The sequence below is a fragment of the Crocodylus siamensis genome, chromosome 1 (assembly GCF_052110815.1).
Source record: "Crocodylus siamensis isolate JL-2025a chromosome 1, ASM5211081v1, whole genome shotgun sequence".
NCBI classification, from domain to species: domain Eukaryota; kingdom Metazoa; phylum Chordata; order Crocodylia; family Crocodylidae; genus Crocodylus; species Crocodylus siamensis.
In genome coordinates this window covers 427,188,048-427,205,388 of record NC_143395.1, presented here as the reverse complement: position 1 = coordinate 427,205,388, position 17,341 = coordinate 427,188,048, and the positions used below count along the sequence as shown (strand labels likewise).

At 56.2% G+C, this 17,341-nt stretch overlaps 1 protein-coding gene across 2 annotated transcripts in view; it reads right to left on the bottom strand.

The window, feature by feature from the left end:
* Positions 1-1,576: 1,576 nt before the first annotated feature.
* The window catches only part of ZNF512 (zinc finger protein 512), a 35,469-nt gene continuing 19,704 nt past the window's right edge, over positions 1,577-17,341 (bottom strand). The window contains exons 7-14 of one of the 2 annotated variants that reach the window (XM_090031256.1): positions 12,829-12,915; positions 10,415-10,513; positions 8,446-8,613; positions 7,350-7,562; positions 6,152-6,253; positions 4,839-4,901; positions 2,968-3,066; positions 1,577-2,712 (exon numbers count right to left, since the gene is read on the bottom strand). In XM_090031256.1, coding sequence (XP_089887382.1) covers positions 2,239-2,712; positions 2,968-3,066; positions 4,839-4,901; positions 6,152-6,253; positions 7,350-7,562; positions 8,446-8,613; positions 10,415-10,513; positions 12,829-12,915 — 1,305 coding nt within the window. In that variant the 3' untranslated portion in view covers positions 1,577-2,238. The remainder of the gene's footprint in view (positions 2,713-2,967; positions 3,067-4,838; positions 4,902-6,151; positions 6,254-7,349; positions 7,563-8,445; positions 8,614-10,414; positions 10,514-12,828; positions 12,916-17,341) is intronic. The other variant, XM_090031257.1, reaches the window with a different exon arrangement.

Sequence of the window (17,341 nt, the reverse complement as noted above, 5' to 3'; positions counted from 1 at the left end):
TCTTCCCTGGTTGAGGGATGCTTTCCAGCTGTCCCCTCACCCTGGAATGAGCCCCTCTAGGGACTTCTGGGCTCTCCAATGTCCCATTTCACCCCTCAGATGTGGCTCAAGCAGCTTGCACCTCTGCCTTGCAGAGTGGGTGCTGGGGCCCCGTGGCTGGAGCTGAGCCGAGCAGCCAGCCGCACTCTCGTTGCAAGGCCAGCAGCCTCCCAGGCTGCATTCACAGCTGTGCCACTCACATGTTGAGGGCAGCGACTGCTCAACACTGGGGCCCCGTGTCCTACAAGGACGTGGACAGATGGGAGAGTCCAGCACAGGGCAACAGAACGGATCAGCGGCCTGGGAGATGAGACTGAAGACAGGCTGGGAGAGCCAGGGGTATTTGGCTTGGACAAGAGAAGCTCAAAGGGGACATGATCTCAGCTTGCAGAGCCCTCTAAGGCGATGAGAGGGGACAGAGAGGCGCTTTTCTCAGTGGGTGCAGGGGGCAGGACTGGAAGCAACAGCCTCAAGCTGCAGCAGAGGAAACTGAGGCTGGAGATGAAGAGCTGCCTGACACCAAGGGTGACCTGGCACTGGAATAGGCCGTCCCGTCTAGAGGCTGCAAAATCCCCATGCCTGGAAACTGCAGAGCAGGGTATGCAAACCCATGGGTGGGCAGGTTTAGCTGGGGGTGGTCCTGCCTCGAGCAGGGGTCGGATTATGCGGCCATGCGAGGTCCCTTCCAGCCCTGCTCACCGACGAGCCTGTGACCCAGGAGTGGGCAGACGCACGCCCTGGAGCAGCACCTCCCTGCATGCCTGGGGCAGATTAGGGGAGAGCAGCACCTGTTCCCTCCCTTGGGAGCTGCTCTCAGCAGGTTTTGGGCTACATTCCTGCTGCCTAATACACGCTAGTGCTACGCACAGGGGAGCACCCAGCTCTGCCTCGCTGCCCAGCAGCCTCCAACCCTCCGAGCCGGCTGCTGCCCGGCCTGGGACATGGGGCTTCTGCTGCTAAGTCTAAGAGCAGGACACTGGGTCCAGCTGCACCTCTAGTGCCCATTGCAGCCACGCTGCGATGCAGGCTCCCAGGACAGCCTCAGTAAGGAGCTAAGGATCCAGAGCAAAAGGAAGCACTGCAAGGGAGACGCGCAGCTACGTGAGCCATGGTGCCCAGTGGGTAGTCTGCAATGGCCATGTCCAGGTGGGGTTCTCCGGGGCTCTGTCCTGCCCCCAGGCCTGTTTAATATCTCCACTAATGATTTGGATGATAGGCAAGTGCAATGCATAGGTGGCACCGGCATTGCAGACTCTGGCAGGCAGGGCTGGGATCCAGTGACCTGAACAGACTGGGGGAAGGGTCCATCCATGAGATGGGACTCAGGGGAATGTTAGTTGAAAGCTAAGGCAAGGCTGTTCTTGTCCCCCAGGGTGGCACTGAATTGTGGGGCTCATGGCCACCAGACACGGTGGGAGCTGACTTCAGCCAGATTCACAAGGGCCCCCGGCACCACCCACCACACACAGCCCCTGCAGGCTGCCCCTGGGGACACTAACTCACCAGGCTCTGCCCCTGCCGCTGTGCACCCAACTCCCATTTCTTCTGGGTGGGGAAGCCCAGACCCTGGTGGTGTTAACCCAGGGGCACCCAGCAGGGCTCAGGGTGCAGTCAGATGAGCGCAGGGCCCCTCGGCTGTGCCCTGCCACCCCCAGGGGCCTCACCCCTCGCACCCATGGCTCCTACTAATGAGCCAGGGCAGAGGGCACTGGTGACCAGCCTGCAGCTGCCCAGCAGGACAGAGGTGCAGGAGCACTGGGCTCTGGCTGCTCTGCTGCTGCCGGGACCAAAGTAAGCCTCTCCCAGGTCAAGCACGACTGCTCACTGACAGCCACCTGCTCTCAGCCTGCAGCACCTGCACCAGGAGGGGAGCCTCTGCTGCTCTCTGGGAAGCTGGGCTCAAGGAGATGTGGGTGCGGGAGCAGGAGGCCCGAGCGTGGCAGCAGCCAGAGCTTCTGCACGTGCACCAGAGCTTCTGCACGACCCCAGAGGCTCCTCCAGAGCCCACGTGGCTTGAGGGGCGGGCAGCTCTGCCCTCACTGACCCGAGGATGACAATGACAAGACAGAGCACAGCAATGTTGGAAAGCACTAAACAAGCATGACGGGCCCCAGGCCCATGCTACACTAGGTACATGGCCGGTGCACTGGCTAGGGCACTGCAGCAGCAGGGAAGCTTTGTGCACCTGCCCTCTGTGCTCTACTTCCTGCCCCGGCGGTGGGCGGCTTTGGGCGTAGCTGCTTGAGGGGTGGCTGCTTGGGGGGTAGGCAGGGGCTTCTCCTCCTCCTTGCTGCTCTTGCTCTCATCAGTGTTCGGGGGGTGGCCCCTCAGGCTCCTCCGCAGGCCCCTCTCAGCCCTGCTGCTGGGTGACTTCTCAGCGCTGGGCGGCTTCTCGGCCCCAGCGCTGGGCGGCTTCTCGGACTTAGGTGGCTTCTTGGCGCTGTGTGGCTTCTTGGCCCCAGACAGCTTCTCAGCCCCAGCACCGGGAGGTGTCTCGGCCTCTGGTGGTGTCTCGGCCATGGCACTGGGCGGCTTCTTGGCAGATGCGGGTCCATGCCTCTTCTTCCGGCCCCGGGCTGACAGACACTTCTTCCGTGGCTCCTCCCCACCCCGCTGGGTTTTCATCAGCTTCTCAAAGCTTTTGGTGGTCTTCATGTCCATGTCAAACCAGTCCTGGGGGCACAGGAGGGAGAGAGGGGTTAGTATCAACTGGGGAGACTGATCGCAGCCGCCTCCCTTCTCCACCCATGGACAGTTTGCACCGGCTGAAGGGTGGGTGGCATGTGCCCGGTGAAGTTTGCAATGGGCTGGCGAAGGCTGCTGGGCACAGAAGGGGTTGAGGATGCTGCAGCATGGGGCCTGTAGTGCTGGGGCTGGGGGGGCAGGGGCAGGACAGGATGTGGTGCCCACTCCCCAACACTTGCTCACCTCACTGTGCTGGACATTGATGTGGTACTTGACCCCGCTCTCCGAGATGAACTCCTTGTCACACAGGAGACACTTGTATTTCCCAGCCACAAAGTCTCCCTGGCACCAAAACATAGGACAGGTCACAACTGGCCACCTCTCCACCCAGGGAGGGGGCTGAGTGGCCCGGCCCAGCCCCACCCCAAGGCCATGTGCAATCCCACGAGGAGACCCCAAGGGCTCTGCTCAGCCCAGGAGCACATATGCTCTGGCCACAGACACGGACACAGCTGGCAGGGAGGGAGGGGAGGGGAGAGAGGAGAGGGGAAGGGAAGGGAAGGGAGGCGAGAACTCGCTCTCTGTTTCTGCTCGATCTCAGCTATTGCTGGAAGTGAGCTGTGTCCCTGTCTGCAGAGCCTGCTGGGGAAGGCCCACCAGGCTGCAAGTAGGGCTGTGACAGATGCATCCAAGGGAAATGACCTCAGAGATGATACTCAAGGGCAACCAGCACGGTTTCATTAGGGGCAGGTCATGTTAGACCAACCTGATTGCCTTTTATGATCAGGTCACAAAAGCCTTGGATGCAGGTGTTGCCGTGGACGTAGTCTTTCTGGACTTCAGCAAGGCCTCTGACACCATCTCCCACCCCATCCTCATTAAGAAATTGGGTGACTGTGGCACTGATGCCTACACAGTCAGATGGATTGCAGATTGGCTGAAGGGTCACACTCAGAGGGTGGTGGTGGATGGGTCATATTCAACCTGGGGGGAAGTGGGCAGCGGAGTCCCCCAAGGCTTGGTCCTTGGGCCTGCACTGTTCAATCTCTTTATCAGTGATTTGGACAACGGGGTGAAAAGCACCCTGTTTAAATTTGCTGATGATACCAAAATTTGGGGTGAGGTGAGCACGCTAGTAGGGAGGGAAAGACTGTAGCAAGACCTGGATAGGTCACAGGGGTGGGCTAGCAAAAACAGGATGCGCTTCAACACTGACAAGTGCAGGGTGCTGCACTTGGGCAGTACTAACCAGCAGCACACTTATAAGATGGGAAACTCCCTTCTTGAGAGCACAGAGGCAGAAAGGGATCTTGGAGTCATTATTGACTCCAAGATGAACATGGGCCGACAATGCGAGGTCACGGTTGGCAAGGCTAACCAGACCTTGTCGTGTATCCACAGATGCATCTCAAGTAGGGCCAAGGAGGTGATCCTCCCCCTCTATGCGGCACTGATCAGGCCGCAGCTGGAGTACTGCATCCAGTTCTGGGCACCGCACTTCAGGAGGGATGTGGACAGCATTGAGAGGGTCCAGAGGAGGCCACCCACATGATCCAGGGACTACAGGGCAGACCCTACAATGAGAGACTGCGGGACCTGAACCTGTTCAGCCTTCACAAGAGAAGGCTGAAGGGGGACCTGGTGACCATCCATAAACTCACTGGGAGGAACCAGACGGGTCTGGGAGAGACCTTGTTTCCCCTCGCACCCCCCCGCATAACAAGGAATAATGGTCACAAGTTGTTGGAGAGGAGGGTTAGATTAGATATCCGTAAGAACTACTTCACTGTCAGGGCGGTTAGGATCTGGAACCAACTTCCAAGGGAAGTGGTGCTGGCTCCTACCTTGGGGGTCTTTAAGAGCAGGCCTGATGCCTACCTAGCTGGGATCACTTGAGCCCAGTTTTTTCTCCTGTCCTGGCAGGGGGTTGGATTTGAAGCTCTATAAGGTCCCTTCCAACCCAACTTCTATGATTCTATGAAATGACACCTGCCTGCATCCCAGACCCCCAGCACAAGAGGAGATGCCTGGCAGAGTCTAGGCAGGCTGGGAGCACAGGGGTGGCACCAGGGAGGGGGCTGCACACAGCAGACTGACTCCAGAAGGGTACAAACCAGGGTGCAGGTGGTGAGATGAACCTTGAGCCCCGCAACGGTGCCATACACTGACTCGCAGCCCTGCGGTGGGAAAAGATAACAGCTATCAGCAGCGCATGGCACAGGCCAGGCAGACACCCAACTTAGCATGCCTGGATGAGCCCTCCCCTCTGCCAGAGGATGGAGCTGTGGCAGGGAGCAGCCCATATGGGAGCACATGCCCAAGTTCAAAGCCAACAGAAAGCCATGAGCTGCCTGGTGAGCAGAGAAACACTCACTCTCAACCAGAAGGCTGAGCTTCTCCAGGTCTACAGGGCAATCCCATGACCCCAGCCTCTGGTGTGCCAGTGCCTTTGGGGACGTGGCAGCTTGCTCCCACTCAAGACCCTGTGGCCAAGCAGCAGGGACCCAAAGGGCAATGGAACCGTGCGCTGTCAGCGGCTCTGCCTGCCTTCCCCTCCCACCTGCTCTCAAACATGCTGTCTCCAGGATACTGGTGTGAGGGGCTGGAGCAGCAAAGGGAGGCAGAGACACCTACCCCCTACACAGTCCTGGCAAGCCCATAGCCACAACCATGCAATGACTGGCTGATTTCCTGTGTGGAACTGGCTTAGATGCCATCATCCACCACAGTTGGGCTGTGACCGACCTCACCCAGGCCTGGGATCCACCCCTGGGGAGCTCTGGCTGCAGCTCCGCAGCCTTCTCCCCACCCTTCCTGAGTCTGGCTCTGGACTTGACCCAACTGTCTCACAGCTCCCTGCAAGGGGTGGAACCCAGCAACTGCCTCATGCCTGCTTGTATGTGGGTGCTGGAGTCTGCACTCAGTGCCTACAGAAAGGCCCCGAGCTCAGGGCCACACTAAGACTGCCTTGGGGTCAGGAAAGATTTCCCGCCCTGCTCAGACTGGTCTGGACTTTGCGTGGGGGGGGGGGTTGTTTTCCTCTGCAGCAGGGGCCCAGCCTCAGCCTGGCCTCTCTGGAGACTTTATTAACCCCCTTTGCAGTAGTAGGACGGTGGTGGCTGCAACTCCCCTGCTTTCTCAGGTGCAAGGGTGGAGGCGATGCCTAGGACGACTGTGTTGTGTGGCTTCAAGGTTGGACACAAGGTTTGTCTGGGCTGGTTTGGACAGGGCTGACCCTACCTCAGGCAGGGGTTGGACTAAATGTGACCTCTGGAGCTCCCTGCCAGCCCCATCGCTCTCCAATCCCCTCCCCACATGACAGCACAATGGTGCAAGCTGCCACCTGCTTTCACATGCAGCAGTGGCCTCCACTGCTGCTGAAGTTCAGGTGTGTCCCTGTGGGTGCCACTGGAAGGGGGCTGCATACCTTATTGGGACAATGGACCCTTCTGTGCACCTTGATGTCCGACTTCCACTTGCCCAGCATGTCCTGACTGAAGGTAGGCAGCCCTGGGCGGGTGTACTTCAGCTGGGGGCAGAGAGGGGCAGGCTCTGAGGCTGGAGGGCTAAAATGGTGATGTGCGTACTGGTGGCAGGACATCAGGACTACCTCCACACCCCCTGCCTGGACTAACCCCCCTCCCCCAGCCAGCCCTGCAAGATGATGCCCCACCTCCATCCCAGAAACCAACCTTCCCTCCAGGCCCAGACAACAGGAGCTCCCCATTCCCCACCCAGGAAAGCACCTTCTCTCTTGCTGCAGAGAGGAGGACGTGGACCAATGGCCTGAAGTTGCAGCAAAATAAGTTTAGATTGGAGATCAGGGAAAACTTCTTCCATCAGAGCAGGGTGGCCATGGGAGATGCCAGGGAACTGGGGGACTCTCCATCGCTGGAGGTGTCAAGGTGAGGCTGGATGGGCACTGGGCATGGAGGATGTAGGCGCAGTGATGCCTGTGCTCTGCTGTGGGGATTTCCCAGGCTTCTGGCCTGTGCTGGTTGCCTCCCCTTCCACGCCCCGCCCCATACTCTTTATGCTCCATATGTCAGGGTTTTAAGTTTCCCCCAGAGATGCTGGCTGCAGCCCAGGCTGGGGATGGGGACTGGGCTGTGCCAATGCTCCTGCTGGGACCCACCCTGCAGGGAAGGGATTTCCCCCCTGTTCAGACTGGTCCGGACTAGGGGGTTCTTCTTTCCTCTGCAGCGGGGCACAGCCTCAGCCTGGGCTCTCTGGAGTGTCTATTAACTCACTTTGGACATTGTTGGTCGCAACCCCCCTGCTTTCCCAGGGGCAGGGGCAGGGGCAGGGGATGATGCCTGGGGTTGTCAGGGGCAGCTGTCATGTGGCTCTGAGGATGGACACAGAGTTTGTCTAGACTGGTTTGGACTGGGCTGGATGTGACCCCACAGCTCCAAGACCCTAGGATTGACTCCACGCCCAGAGCACAGCAGGGCCCCACCCCTCCTGCTCACCAGACCAATGCTTGCTCCCAGGTTCTGCCTGCAGCCATCAGGTACCGCTCGCCCACTATAGGGAGCCCGGAGCCCCTGCGGGCCCCAGGCCTTGGTGCACGTGACAGACCCCCCCGCCCCCCGTGTGGTGCAACCTGTCCCGAGCCCTAGTACCTTCCGATCGTCGGGGATCAGGTCCTCCCGCACCTTCCTCTTGGGCCACTCCTTGGCCAGCTCTGTGCTGGCCAGCTCGTGCAGGTAGTAGATAGCCATCTTAGCTGATTTCCTCTGGACCCTGCGGGCCTTGCTGGACTCCAGATTCATCTCCTTCAGCCTCTCTGGTCTCTCCTCCTCACAGTGGAGCTGAGACCTCCTCATCTGCTCTTCCTGAATGCCCAGAACAGACTGTCAGTTGCCTGACCCCAGCTCCCTCCTCCCCAGTCCTGCATGATCCTGCCACACCTGCACTGCCACTGCCTTTGGGGAACACCCCAGGCCACTGGCACTGGGTCTTATGGGTCACCCCAGGCCGCTTCCTGCCCTGGCCTAGCACTGGGTCTTATGAACCCAAAGGAAACAGAGGAAGGGAAGCTCAGAGAGGGGGCATGCATGTTACTGCCCACTGCCATGGAGCAGGACAAGCACAGGGCCAGGGCCTGCTGCCTGACCTGCCAGAAGCCAAATAGGCAGCTCCATCTTGCACTCTCTCAGAGCGAGTTGTACACCCCTCCTAAGACCAACCCTGCAGAATCCTTGTTGGAGGGTCTTGCCCCTGCACTCAGGCTCAGCCAAGTCTGCACTAGGAAGGGATTTCCCCCCTGCTCAGACAGCGGGGGTTGCCTTCCTCCGCAGTGGGAGCATGGCCTTTGCCTGGGGTCTCTGGAGTGTCCACGACCTCCCCCCTTTCCTCCCCCCGGCTGCAGCAGGACGTTGGCAGCCATGGCCCCCCTGCTTTCCCTGGGGCTGTGTCAGGGGCAACTGTATCATGTTGCTCTGAGGTCAGACATAGTTTATCTGGGATGGTTTGGATAGGGCTGATCCTGCCTGAGGCAGGGACCTTTGGGGGTTTCTTTCAGCTCCAATCAAAGGGGCTGCAAAAGGCATTGGACCAGAGGCAGGAGACCAGGGCTTGTTAACCCCTCCACACAAGCACACAGAGGGCACTGTCCTGTCCTGTGGGGATATAGTTACCAGGTGCCTGCCATATACAAGCAATGAGGTGGTCTGGAGAGTGGGCTGGAGGGGCATGCGACATCCAGCTTGTGCTTACCGTCCCATGCTCAGATCGGAGGTGGTAGGCAAGCCCTGCCTTGGACTTGTAGGCCTTGCTGCAGTGATGGCACTTCAGGGCCATCTTCTCCAGCTCAGCAGCAGCCTTCCCGCACTTCTGGATGTGGTACAGGTAGCCCATGATGCTGGTGAAGCTGCCCGTGCAGCCCTGCCGCAAAAGTGGGGAGCATGGGACCAGCTCCAACACACAAAGCCTCCCTTTGGGGCTGGAGTAGGCACTTCTCTCCCTCCCCACAAAGTAAGCAGCATGCATCCTAAGGCAGGAGGTGGCATCAGTCCTGCTCCTTGCTTTTGTTTGCTGCAGATACCATGTGGCTAAAAACATGGAGCTTCGCAGCCACCTCAGCTGTGGGGAACATGATGGGCTCAGAAGGGCTGGAAGCTCCTCATGGACAGTGATGGCAGAGCTACCTTGGGAGGACAGGTGCATTCCACCCCACTGCCACAGGGGCATCCTTCACTGCGCCTTGCGTTCAACTGTCCCACAGACCATAGCCAAAGCCTGTCAGGTGCCTGCCTGGGATCCCCCATGTTTGGGGGAGGGTCTGGCTTTGGACCAGATGCAGGCCTTGAAATGTGAAGGGACAGAGGCAAATGAGCCAGGGGCCCAGACCCTACTGCACTTCCCAAGACTCTCAGGCTATCAGGGCTGGATGCAGAGTTTCCTAAAGGGAGTGGAGGAGCAGCAACCGCCATGGCAGGGGGGCTGCACCCCCTGCTCTCAGTCTCTTCTGCCGCCTCCCCCCCCCCCCGCCCCGTGTGGGTACATGACCCTCTGGAGCCTCCAGGCACTTCTTTTAAGTCCTTAAGCAGGTGAAAATGCTACCCCTGCACTCTTCTGATCTTCTTCTCCCTCGACCACCTGTTGCCCAGTGTCTCAGGGGCAGGGGAAGCGCCAGGGCAGACAGGAAGAGCATAGGTGCTTCCTCTGCCCCGGCACTACAATGGAAGCAACAATGGCAGGCAGGTAGGCAGGTACGGGGGATTTTCCCCTCCTTCAAGGGCTTAAAAAAAGTCCCCCAAAGCTTGCCTGAGGGCCTCTGACAGGACCCACCCCCTGGGGGCTGACGGGAGCAGGGTGTGTTCCAATCAGACGCCTGCACGTGGGGACATGCATGTTCACAAACACTGGGCATTGAGGACAGGGCTGTGCTGCTCTGCTTTGCAAACCCTTCTGTGCTACGTGAAGAGTTTGGGTGGGTGCTGAAATGGCCCTGGCAGCCCTCACACAGCCCATGGTCCATGGTCCACATGCTTGGGGTCATTCTGTTCCTGCTCAAGTGCTTGTTTTCACTTCCTGGTCTCTAAGCTTGTCCGTATCCATTCTTCCTACCACTGCCAATCCTGTCCAGCTCCCAACTCACCTTGGGTGTGTCTGGAGCCTTTCAAGTGTCCCCTGGACTAAAATCTGTGGCCAGGGCAGTGGTGCAGTACTTGGCCGGCTGTCAGGACCTCTGATTAATCTGGCCCATCTGGGCTGAGGTCTTGCACCTGCCCCAATCCCTGGCTAATACAATGCCCTAGGATGAGGCATGCTTTGACACAGCTTCAGTCTGCTCCAGCAGCCTCCCCCAAGGCTCTCTCTGGCTCTCCCAACTTGGCTTTGGGTCCACCTGCCCCATCTTGGATCTCCCCTGGAACTTGGCACCAGCTCCCTATCCTCTGGCTTCTGATCTCGGTTCACTTTTGGGACTATGTCTCCTGGATTTCCCTTCTCAGCTCTCCTGGAACATGGTCTCAGTATTTCCAGCCCCTCTGACCCCAACCTGACTCTGGTTACCTGCATTTCTGCCTTCCTGAACTTTGTGATGCTCCTAGTGGCCTACTGCAGGCCTGGCTGCCTACGCCTCAGCTGTACCCTCACACCAAGCATGCCCAGGGCTCAGGCAGCACCCTGCACAGCTGCAGAGGACACTGATCTGTGAGGGCTGCGCAAGGCGCCAGCTCACCTCCCTTGTGCACTTGAGCTTGCCCATGCGCTTCAGCACCTTCCGCAGCTGGTCTCGCTCGTGCTGCTCATCTGACTCACTCCCCTCCTTCGCAGCTGGCTGGAAGCAAAGCAAAGGGAGGGAGGGACAGCGAGTGCTGGCTTAGGTGTGGGGCGGCTTCATGCCAGGGAATCCTCTCATCCTCCAGTGCCACCATCCCCAGGAGGGTTCCTCTGGCCACGCAGGAAGTCTCCCAAAAGCACTGGACAATTCCAAGGGGAGGGAACCACCTTGTACTTCACGGCCAAGGACCTTAAGCACCAGCCCAAGGTTCACACCCTCCAGAGCCAAACACTGGCAAGCTCCCAGGTGCTGAGCAGACTCCTTTAAGTGCTGCCCCTGGACTCTGCTTGGGGGCTCTAGCTCTTGGGGAGCTCCCCAGGAGCTGCTCAGCCCATCTCCTGGAGAGGTACAGCTGCTCCCACCCTTCCCCCCGCAAGGGGTAGGGCAGACTCCACTCCTGGCATGCCTGCAAACCCCCTCCCTCCCTCTCTTGTGCCCCAAGTTCCCCCTTCTTCATGGATAGCTAGTGCTGCCTCAGCTGCTGGTCACACTCAGGCATCGGAATGACTCAGACACTATTCCTCCGAGCACACTGCCAACCACAGGGCTCCACATTGGCCGGGCAATACACACAGTCTCATTGGCAAAACTCAGCAGCAGAAGCACAGGACCTGCCTGCCAGCTCTGATGTTCCTGCTTGTTCTCGGAGGGAATGCAAAGATCCTGGGTGGGGGTGGAGATTTGTCCAGCTGAGGGGCTCTTTCCCACGCTCCCAAGCAAACTCTGCCCAAGTCCCCACAAGGTGGAAAACACTTTAGGGACCACAATTAAGGTTCAACATATTGTTACATACTGGAGACACGAGCAAATGCCTGGACAAAATTCAGCTGAGACAAGATCAGGTGCTGCCCTCAGGGGAGAAAGACCCAATGCAAACGTGCAGACTGGGAGATAAACTGTTGGGCCCAGCCTGTCCACCTCACATGTGGCATGGGTCACCAGGGCGTTGGCCTGCAAGCTCTGGTGCCAAGGTAAAGTGGTACAGGAGTTATGACAGTAGCTGGGGAGGGGACAGGGCTCAATGCCGGCTTAATGTTTTGTCTTCAAGAGAGCTGCTGCTACACCCTGGTGGTGATGGGATTTGGATGCAGCTGTCTCATACTTTGGATGTAACATGGGGCAAGCCTGCCACAAAGCCTGGCCAGAGCTGGATTAGGCAGCCACATGGCATGAAGGACCTGGGATCACAGACTCCAAGTCAGCAACATGGGACAGTCGCCAAAAAACAGTTTAGAGCTGCACTGATGGGGTCAGCATATGAGCCGGGAGGTGGCAGCACAGCTCTTCTGGATGCTAGCTGGCCCTCACCTAGAGTGCAGCAGACAGCTCTGGGCTCTGTGTTTAAACAGGATGATGCACAGGACGCAGAGAAAAAACAAAGGCAAGCAACTGAAATGATTAGGGGTTGGAAGGCAGTCACATGAGAGGCCAAGAGCAGTGGGTGTGCTTCGTTTGGAGGAAAGGAGATTATGGGAGAGATGGGAGGAGACATGAGAGCAGCTTTCACATAGTTGAAAGGGTGCCAGAAAGAAGAGGAAGAACAACTGTTCTGTATCACAGAGGGCAGGACCCTTGGCACTGGGGCTTTGCTGCAGTTCAACAAAGGTAGACTAAATAGCACAGAAAACTTTCTAACAGCAACAGCGGCAGGACAGAGGAGCCAGCTGCCTGGGGAAGGTTTCCGAGCAGAGACTGGATGGGTGCCTGGCTGGAAGAACATGGGAACAGCCTGCCCTGCAGCCGTGCAGTGGGGGAAATGAGGTGACCAAAGAGGTTCCTTCCCACAGGGCTTTGTACAGGTTGGGTTCTTCACTGCCTGCCCTGGAAACGCTGGCTTCTGACTGCCAGCCAGGGAAGAACAGGTTGCAGGGGGAGCTGAAAGACACCTTCTGTTTGCTTATCACTTCCCAAATAACAGGAGCTCCTACAAGCTCTGCCCTACACCGGAAGGGACTGGCTCGGTTCTGCCAGCTGCTCCAAACTCTGTGCAAAGCAGAGCTGAGCGCCAGGCTCTTTATTCCACCTGCCGATGGGCTTTGTGACTTGCGTCTTAACAAGCACATGCCAGCGTGTTCCAATGCGAACAGCAAACCCAGTCCCTCTCTCAGGCATCACTTGCTTAATACCTCTGAGCTTATAACACTACTACTTTTTCATGTGTTCAGTCTTCCGGTAAAAACTGAGTAGGCAAGACCTGCACTTCTGAAAGGAGAAACAAGTCTGAAAACCAAGGGTAATCCCAGTCTTTGTGCCATGCTGGGTTCTCTGGCCTGCAGGGACAGGTCTTCTGAGGTGCCCCACTGCTACGTTACCAGGTTGTTGTGATCCGCCATGACGTGGTATTTCATTCCTGCTGCCGACTTGAGCTGCTTCTCACAGTGATCACACGAGAACATTTCCTGCAAACACCCAAGAGCCGAGGATGTCAGCACCCATCCCAGCCCTGGGCACAGCCCGCTTCTCGGGGGCATGTCCTTCCACCTGCTTTCTCAAACCAGGACTGTGAAAGAACTCCATTCCAGCCTCCTCCTTTCCTAATTGTTTTTTTCCCCCTTTTTCCTTTCTCTTTGTCCTCTCACCTGTCTGTCAACCTGGTTGCCCCAGATTACTGTGTATGTGCAGGTACAAGGGAAGGAACTTGACCCCCTATGGTTTGAGCTCTGACCTCATGACCTGGGGGCAAGGGCTTGAGTCTTGGTCAAGGAGTGATGCTTTTCAAATTGGTTGGTTGGCATAAAACAACACCTGGCTTTGACTGGAGCTAGCAGGCAAGGTCACGGGGAGTGCTATTTAAGAGAGAGGCTCTCGAGGAGGAATAGAGCCATGCTGGGACTTTCACACAGCAAACTGAACCTCTGCAATCCTCACCCACTTCTGGCATGCTAAGTAAATTACCAGAAACCTAACTAGAAAGGTAGTTTATAGTAATTTAGAAGCATTTTAAATGGCTATCAGGCAGTTCTGTTTGCTCTGGGTATTCTTTTGATACTTCTCTGACTTCTACCCTTCCCCAAGCCTACCCTCTCTACCCAATAAAGCTATCCGCTATAACAAGTTTTGTGGTACATGTTTGAAAGGGAATAGACACCTCTGTATCCCCTTGACTCAGCTGACTAAGGGAGGCTACTTTCTGTGTTTCAGGTTAAAAGAAGCACTCCAAGATCTTGCAGGGGGTCAAGCACCCTTCAGGTCTACAAGGCCTGTGCACCCCAGGGGGCACAGGGCCTGGGCAAGAACCAGACCCCAGGCGGTGGAAGTAGTTACCCCAGGCTTGCGGGTGTACCCCAGGAAGGGGGTTGGCCAATCAAAGGCACCCCAAGGAAGACACTCGAAGCTTGGTAGGTGGGTGAGCGCAGTGAGGTGGATGGCTCAGCACTGAAGCACTCCCAGCTGGCTCACCACACAGTGTTAGAGGTGGGATTCCACAGCCTGTTGTCTGGAAGGCACAAATTTGGGGAAAGAAAGTAGAGTTACTGAAAACCCTTGAGCAAACAAATCTTTAATTTGGCATCAGGTCAACTGGATAGAGTAACTAGTTAGGATGGCCGACAATTATGACACCCTGTCCATGGACGAACTAGTGAAGAAACTGGAGGAGAAAAACCTCCCCATAATACAGGAGCGAAAGAAAAAGGACCCGATTAAAGTCCTGTGGAACTATGATCATGGCAAGGAATCTCCACCTAATGTTCTCCCAGCAAACGAGAACCCCACAGAGCTAGAAATGCTCTGAGAGCAGATCTGACTCCAGAAAAGGAGGTAGCCGAGAAGGAGGCCCAATGCAAGCTTGAGGAATGCAAGCTCGCGCCTGAAGAACTAAAGCTTGAGAATGAGCAACACAAGCTGGAGCTAGAAGGCAGAGAGGCCCAGTTCAAGCATGAAGAAAGGGAGGCACAGTGCAAGCATGAGAAGGAACAGTGTGAAGCAGAGCAGCATCAACGCGAGCACGAGGCTAACAAGGCTCAGCTCAGGTGTAAGGTCAAACAGTGCCAACACGAGCACGAGGCTAACGAGGCATAGCTCAAGCACAGGCGTGAGCTCCAACTATGCCAGAGGTGGCAAGATGAGGGAGCCCTGGCCAACCCACCCCATCCAATGCTGACTGCACCCCCCAGAGTGAACACCCCATTCTTCACCCAGTTCAAAGATGAAGACGATCCAGAGGTGTTTCTGAATAATTCTGAAAAACAAGCGCATTGATGGAACTTGGAAGGAGAGAACATGAGATGTATTGCTGGGCTGGTAACAGGCAACATAGCTGTTATCCTGAACAGCCTGGCCTCCCCTCCCCCAAGTCAGTGAATGACTATGTCGCCTTTAAAGATGCTGCATTTCAAAGGTATAGTTTGGGGCCAGATCATTTCTGGAAAAAGTTCCATAATAATACCCTGCTGCCAGGACAATCGTTAAACGAGTTTGCAGCTCAGTTGGAGGATTTCTCTCACAAATTGAAGGAGGGAGCCAAAGTTAACACCATGGCGGGCGGGGGTGGATGCACTCATGGTGCTGGATCAACTCTATTTCAGGTGCCCCAGAGAGATTAAACACTTAGTCGAGGGCCAGAACCCCCAAACCACCAAAGCAGCTGCTGACATTGCTGAGCAGTTGTTGCTAAAATGAGAGGTGCTGGACAGGCCTCCCCACTTCGGGAAGGAACAGAGAGGGTTCCAAAAAGGGGGGAGGGGAGGGCCAGTCCCAAAATTGGAGGGCGAGCTTCCCCCTGCAGAGTGCAGGGCGGTCCCAGATTCAGAGAGTCACCCAATTCAGAGAGGAAGGGTTGCTTCAGCTGTGGACAGCCTGGCCACTTCAAGTCCAACTGCCCAAAGCAAAACCACACCAATAAGCCTGTCAACCGAGCAAAAGCTGTAAGCAGTAAGGAGGGAGTCCTGAGCTACTCTGAGAAGTGTACCTGTTGGTACAGGATTACAAACCCAGAGGAGGCAACGGCCACCCATTGGACTGAGATAATGGTAAATGAGCAAATCATCATCAGGGAACAGGACATAGGGGCCAGTGTGTCATTAATTAATGCCAAACTTGTTTTGCCCTTGGATATAGTCCAGGATAGAACGCTTACTACAGAAAGGGTGTAGCGCCATCCATTTGAGGTACCAGTATCCCGCCTTCCCATTGAGTGGAGAGGCTGAGGGAAGTGCCTGGAGACAGAAATATTGAGACAGGTTCCTGTCCCTATATTGGTGGGGAGAGATATTATAGCATTTAAGCATCCGAAAGGGGTGTGGAGAAGTTTCACAGAACCCCACCACGTTGTGATGATTCACCAACAGAGCAGGAAGGCTAAGGCGAGAGGTGGGGATACCTCCCAAGTCCAGGTAACCCTGCTGGCTGCAGAGGCATGGGGGGCCTCCAGGTTGTGACCGTCTGCCAGCTGCTGAAGAAACTGGTGACCCCAGGGTTAAGTAATAGCCCCGAGGAGGAACCTGATCAGTCCATGGCAGAGGGGGCAAAGACTCTTGGGGAGCAATTACAGAACACCCCCGAGGGGGAGGATGTACCACAGAAGCACTGTCACTGGAACTCCCCGCTGATTGCCTAGCTGGGCAGAAGGAGTTCAAATGGACTCCAGCTTGGAGAAACTCTGACAGGTGGCCCAGGAGCAGGAGACCAAGTTCACGTCAGACAAGAGGGAACTGGTGGTCTGAGATAAGGGACTCCTGTATCAGTTATGGGTGCCTAGGAACTATGCTGAGTCCTGGGAGCCCTATCTCCAGCTCGTACTACCTCTTAAGTTCAGGAAACAATTACTTTCTATGGCTCATGATTTATCTTGTACTGGTCACATCGGGTTCTGTGTGAACTACAGGAAGCTGGATGCTATTACTACCCCCGACACTTATCCCATACCCAGGATGGACTCTTTGCTTGATACTGTGGGCCAAACCAAGCTCATCTCTACCCTTGATCTCTCCAAAGGGTTCTGGCAGATGGCACTGGCCCAGGCTGCTATACCCAAGCCTGCCTTTACCACGCTGTTAGGACTGAATGAGTTCACTATCTAGCTTTTGATATGTGCAATTCTCTCACTTCTTTTCGGAGACTGATTAATAACTGCTACAAAGATGTGAGCAGTTTCCAGTGGCCTACATCGATGACATCGCCATCTTTGGTCAAGACCTTGAATCACACCTGATTCATCTAACCACTGTGTTAGATAGGGTCAAGCAGGCTGGACTTACTGTGAAGGCAAAGAAATGCCAATTGACATGCTCTGAAGTGGTGTATTTGGGACATCGTGTGGGTGGGAGCACGATCGCTTCCATATGGGACAAGATTGAGGGCATTAGAGACTGGCTGCCCCCACAAACTAAAAAGCAGGTCAAAGCCTTCCTTGGTCTAGGTGGATATTACAGAAAGTTTGTCTCTGGCTTTGGGGCAACTGCCGCTCCCTTACATGGGCTGACAGAAAAGGACAACTCCAATCAAGTAGTCTGGACGCAGGAATGTCAACTGACGTTTGACAGCTTAAAGGCTGCCCTGATCAAACAGCCAATTCTGAGGGCACTGGACTATAAGCCCTTCTGTGTAGCCACCGATGCCTTGGACACTGGACTTGGAGCTGTGCTCCTGCAGGAGCACAAAAGGACATGACACCCTGTGGCTTACTTCAGCTGAAAGTTGATTCCCTGCAAACAGCATCTGTCATCTACACAGAAGAAGTGTTTGGCAATCGTTTGGGCACTGAACAAACTGAAGCCCTATCGACGAGGACAGCAGTTCACAGACCATGCCCCACTCCAATGGCTACAAACAAAGCAAAACACCAATGCCAAGCTACAAAGATGGGCCTGGCAGCTTCAGTTCAAC